The 6,000-nt window shown below is 49.8% G+C and overlaps 1 protein-coding gene across 1 annotated transcript in view; it reads left to right on the top strand.

Moving 5' to 3' along the window:
- The window catches only part of SPIRE2 (spire type actin nucleation factor 2), a 108,835-nt gene that overhangs the window by 61,466 nt on the left and 41,369 nt on the right, over positions 1-6,000 (top strand). The window contains exon 2 of the mRNA XM_077450867.1: positions 805-848. Within this exon, the coding sequence (XP_077306993.1) occupies positions 805-848 (44 nt within the window). The remainder of the gene's footprint in view (positions 1-804; positions 849-6,000) is intronic.

The raw sequence follows: 6,000 nt of genomic DNA, 5'->3' as shown, positions 1-6,000 counted from the left end.
TGTGCTAGAGGGTGATTTTTTTGGGGGGGAGGTGGATTTGTGCTGATGGGATTTGGGGAGAGAGGATTTGAGCCTGGAGGGGGGGGTAGGGGGGAAAGATTTGTGCTGGGAGGGGGGATTGTACTAGGAGGGGGTGAATTTATGCTTAGTTGGTAGGTATAACGATTAGTGCTCTATTTATTTTTTGGGGGGCAGGGGGATTTTTGCTGACACGTAATGCTCATACATCTTGGGGGGGGGCACAGTTTGGCATATTTTCCCTGGGCTCTAGATGACCTTGCCCTGGCGCTGCCCAAGTCAGATCAACTCAGTACATTCAGCCTGCCATACACAAATGGTTCAGCAGGAGCTGGCTGAGATTTGAATCATGTATGACCTGCCGCCCCCTATGGGTGATCCATGGACATTGCAGGGATTGTAAGAAACTTAGTTGCTGATTCCTACTTTTTGTTACTCCGGGGAAATGGCGTTTTGCTTCTCTGTGTCCGATTCACGTTTTTTAGGTTATTAATGAGGGACATTTATTCATTGTTTTTGGAAAGGTGGAATGTGATTTACTAAGTAAAACACGGTGATAATAAGAACTACAATAAGTGCTGAGTGATTGTAACAGTTGGAGATGGACAGTCCCTACAGCATAGGGAGTAATAGAGTCCTGATCCATCTTCAGAGGACGGTCCCCCCGGGGGGAGGGAAGTCCCGCATGCTGCGGAGCCCCCCCCCCGGGGCTGGGATTGATGTAAAGTGCTTTTCTGTGAGCTCAGTAATCCCGTCTGTAATATATGTTGTGTGTTCTCTCCCCAGAGACCCCGGAGAGCGCCCCCATTTCATCAATCACAGAGACTCAGGTAAGAGCTAAAAACAGATACGACTGGAAAGATGATTGGGGGGGGAGGGGGGAGGGGGGGGTTGCATTCACCATCTCTATGAATGGATGGACGTTGTCAGTATTATCCATCTGAACATTTGATGTGTACAGGATTATACGGCATGCCCATCGATTGCTGCAAAGCTTTGATGTAAATCTTCTGTCTAGAAATATATAAATGTCGTCATTGTAATCCAGGCAGATGGAAAAAGAATTCCAAGCGATGGATTATTATGAAGATGTGACCCTCAGAGATTTAGGATCAGGAAGGTTTTCTTTGTTATTGTATTGATATAAAAGGTAACCAGGGCCGTCTTTAAGGCAGGGCAAAAGGGGCAGCTGCCCTGGGCCCTGTCATTGTTGTGGGGCCCAAAGCAGCTGCCTCATACTTGCCAACTATCCCAGTTTAAAGAGGAAGTAAACCCTGATGAGTGTTACTTCCTCTTTGATTCCCTGCAAAGGTAAAGCATAATGGAGTACTATGCATCGCATCGCATCGCATCGCATTGCATTGCATAGTAGTCCATTATGTGTCACTAAGGCCGCGTACACACGCGCGGACTGTTCGCCCAACTTTGTCCGTCCAACTGTTTCGGCAAACAGTCCGCTCAAACTTAGCATGGACGGACATGGCCACACACGACGGACGAACAGTTTGCTGAAACCGTGCGCAATGACGTGAACGGCACGTACGACGGGACGAAAAATACGACGTCCTATACACTGCATTATAGCTTTCGGCGTGAAAATCCTTTCTGAGCATGCGCGGAACTTAGTTTGACGAACAAGCCTACACACGAGCGGACTGTTCGCTGAAACAAGGTTTCAGCGGACAGTTTTTCGGAAATTCCGAAAAACCTTGTCCGTCCAACTGTCCGCTGAAACTGTCCGCTGAAAGCCCACACACGAGCGGACTGTCCGCCCAAACACTGTTCAGCGGACAAAGTTGGGCGAACAGTCCGCCCGTGTGTACGCGGCCTTACCTGACACAGGAGCCAGCGAAGTCACCGCTGTCCCCTGTAGTTCCGAGCGTCCATCTTCTTGGTAGGTCTCCGTGGGTCTCGCTGCTCCGGCGCTGTGATTCGCTGGAGCAGCGATGACGTCACTCTCGCGCACGCGCACGGGAGCCAACACTCGCGGCATATCGCCGCGATCTGCGGCTTACCCAGTGCGCCTGTGCGTCGCTGTCTACGGCGCATGCGCCGTAGACAGCGGTGGCTGTCTTCAGGTAAATATCTCCTAAACCGTGTAGGTTTAGGAGATATTTCTTGGACCTACAGGTAAGCCTTAATCTAGGCCTTAATCTAGGCTCACCTGTAGGTCAAAGTTGGTTGTAAGGGTTTACACCACTTTAAATTCCCTTGTCCTTTGAAGTTTTAGTCCTGTGCTGTGTCCCGATATCTCAGTGTGAAGTGCTGCTACTAATGCTGCCCAGCTCTGCCCTATTGTTGTGTACAGATGACTCACCTGCAGACCCTGTGTTTACATGGAAATAACCATCATTCATAAGTAAATAGCTGCGGCCGGCGGTATTGATATGTAAATAAAGGCGGCATTCATATGTATATCAGGCTGCAGTGAGGATGTGATGTGCTGTAACCTCTAGCAACAGTGAGCAGTATTACTGTACAGTAATCATTTGCTGTAACCTCTAGCAACCAGTCAGTAAGCAGTAATGATATGCAGAAACTGCTGGCAACCAATCACAATCGCTATTTATTGTATGTCTCAGAGCAGATGGAGAGTGAAATTGCCCAAAAAAAATGTTTGCCCAGGGTCCAATCAGTATTGAAGACGGCCCTGGAGGTACCGACCGGCAGAAGAGGTCCGATGGAATCAATCTGTCGGACATTCCGATCGTGTCTGTGGGTTTCATTGGACTTTTTCTTTCTAAAATTCTGACAGATCTAGAATTAGAACATGTTTCAGATCTTTCCGTCGGAACCAGTTCCTATCGGGAAAACCGCTCGTCTGTGTGACGGTCCGACGCACCAGAAACGACGCAAGGACAGCTATTGGCTACTGGCTGTTGGACTTCCTTTTTCTAGTCCCGTCGTACGTCATCACGTTCTAAACGATCGGACTTTGGTGCGATCGCGTGTAGGCAAGTCCTTCAAAGTCCAGTCCGACGAGAAGTCCGCTCGTGCGTACGCGGCATTAGGGCAAAGCAGTGGTTCTCAACCCTGTCCTCAAGTACCCCCAACAGGCCGCGTTTTTGGGAAATTCTCTAAAGCCCGGTACACACGATCGGATTTTCCGATGGGAAATGTTCGATGACAGGCTGTTGGCGGTAGATCCGACCGCGTGTACGCTCCATGGGACGGTTGTTGTCGGATTTTCCGCAGACAAATGTTGGATGGCAGGTTTTAAGATTTTCCACAGACAAATGGCTGTTGTCGGACTTTCCGGTCGTGTGTGTACACAAGTCCGTCATACAAAAATACAAACACGCATTGCTCGGAAGCAAGGACGAGCCGGAAGCTGTCGGTCTTGTAAACTAGCGATAATAATAGAGAATTAAAGGGGTTGTAAAGGTTCGTGTTTTTTCATCTTAATGCATCCTGCGCATTAAGGTGAAAAAACACCTCGCTGTCATGGGCCCCTCCCCCCATTTTATTTACCTGAGCTGTGCGCGTCCACCGGCGTCCTCTTTTTTCCACAGAGTCTGGCCATTGATTGGATAGATTGATAGCAGCTCTGCTGTCAGTCACATCCAATGACGCGGCCGCCCCGGGGGGGGGGGGGGCTGACCGAATCATACACTTGGCTTCTATGGGCACCAACTGTATGACACGGGAGCGCGCCCAGAAGCTAACACCCTTTGGAAAGAGCTTCCCGGAGGAGGGGTTAGCTTTAGCGGGGAGGAGCCGAGACAGACGCCGAGGGGCCCCAGAACAGGATTGAGGCCACTCTGTGCAAAACAAACTGCACAGTGGAGGTGAATATAACAAGGATAACATGTTTGTTATTTTAAAAAACAAAACAAAAAAACCAATGCAGCCCCTTTAACATTCATGACGCAGCAAATGACGAAATGTGGAAATGCAGCGCAAAATTCTCTTCTTCTTCTAATGGGATAATAATGAAGCTGCTCTGCTGGTGAGACTGATGGATTATTGCAAACGCATTTTCAAAAGGCTTTTTTTTCTAGTGATATCAATAATAATATTATTATGCTTTTTTTATTTATTTATTTTTATTTGGGCAAGTTACCACAACACCATCATCCCGGAGTTTATAAGATTAAATATGCAACTATGTTGTGTCCCTTGTCAATGTTACTTTGTATTTTATAAATGTAACTGCCGACTCCCAACTGTCATTTGAAGTAAAACACACAGCCAAGTATTAGGCCTCATGCACACGAGACGCAGATGAAACCTCTGTTAAAAAAAAACTGAAACGCGCGTTTAGAAACGTGCATTTTGCCGCGTTTGCATGCCGCGTTTAGACGCGTTTAGACGCGTTTGCGTTTAAACGCGTTTATAAAGATAACATCATGTAGACCAGGGGTCTCAAACTGGTGGCCCTCCAGCTGTTGCGGAACTACAAGTCCCATCATGCCTCTGCCTGAGGGAGTCATGCTTGTAACTGTCTGCCTTGCAATGCCTCATGAGAGTTGTAGTTTTTCAACAGCTGGAGGGCCGCCAGTTTGAGACCCCTGATGTAGACCCTCCCCAAGCTCTCAAAGCATTTTTTTTAACTATTTCTGCTATTTTGATCAGAGTGAGCAGCAGCAGCATAGAGAGCAGTTGTACACTTGCATTTGCCGTGTCACTTGCCACGGCACCTGCCACAAGTTGTGGATTGTCCACTTGCCACGTCACTTGCCACAAGTTGGGGATTGTCCACTTGCCACATCACCTGCCACGTCACCTGCCACAAATTGTGGATTGTCCACTTGCCACGTCACTTGCCACATCACCTGCCACGTCACTTGCCACGAGATGTGGATTGTCCACTTTCCACGTCATCTGCCATGCCACCTGCCACAAGCTGTGGATTGTCCACTTGCCACGTCACCAGCCACATCACCTGCCACAAGTTGTGGATTGTCCACTTGCCACGTGACTTGCCACATCCCCTGCCACGTCACTTGCCACATCACCTGCCACAAGTTGTGGATTGTCTACTTGCCGCGTCACTTGCCACATCACCTGCCACGTCACTTGCCACGTCACCTGCCACAAGTTGTGGATTGTTCACTTGCTACGTCACCTGCCACGTCACCTGCCACAAGTTGTGGATTGTCCACTTGCCACGTCACTTGCCACAAGCTGTGGATTGTCCACTTGCCACATCACTTGCCACGTCACCTGCCACGTCACTTGCCACGTCACCTGCCACAAGTTTTGGATTGTCCACTTGCCACGTCAGCTGCCACGTCACTTGCCACGAGATGTGGATTGTCCACTTTCCACGTCATCTGCCATGCCACCTGCCACAAGCTGTGGATTGTCCACTTGCCACGTCACCAGCCACATCACCTGCCACACGTTGTGGATTGTCCACTTGCCACGTGACTTGCCACATCACCTGCCACGTCACTTGCCACATCACCTGCCACAAGTTGTGGATTGTCTACTTGCCGCGTCACTTGCCACATCACCTGTCACGTCACTTGCCACGTCACCTGCCACAAGTTGTGGATTGTTCACTTGCCACGTCACCTGCCACGTCACCTGCCACAAGTTGTGGATTGTCCACTTGCCACGTCACTTGCCACAAGCTGTGGATTGTCCACTTGCCACATCACTTGCCACGTCACCTGCCACGTCACTTGCCACGTCACCTGCCACAAGTTTTGGATTGTCCACTTGCCACGTCACTTGCCGCGTCAGCTGCCACGTCACTTGCCACATCACCTGCCACATCACCTGCCACAAGTTGTGGATTGTCCACTTGCCACGTCACTTGCCACATCACCTGCCACGTCACTTGCCACGTCAGCTGCCACGTCACCTGCCACGTCACTTGCCACGTCACCTGCCACGTCACTTGCCACAAGATGTGGATTGTCCACTTGTCACATCACCTGCCACATCACTTGCCACATCACCTGCCACGTCACCTGCCACAAGTTGTGGATTGTCCACTTGCCACGTCACTTGCCACATCACCTGCCACGTCAC

Source organism: Lithobates pipiens, unplaced genomic scaffold, assembly GCF_037356315.1.
Source record: "Lithobates pipiens isolate NorthernLeopardFrog02 unplaced genomic scaffold, aLitPip1_a1.2 Scaffold_10, whole genome shotgun sequence".
NCBI classification, from domain to species: domain Eukaryota; kingdom Metazoa; phylum Chordata; class Amphibia; order Anura; family Ranidae; genus Lithobates; species Lithobates pipiens.
This window is presented reverse-complemented; position numbering and strand designations above follow the sequence as displayed.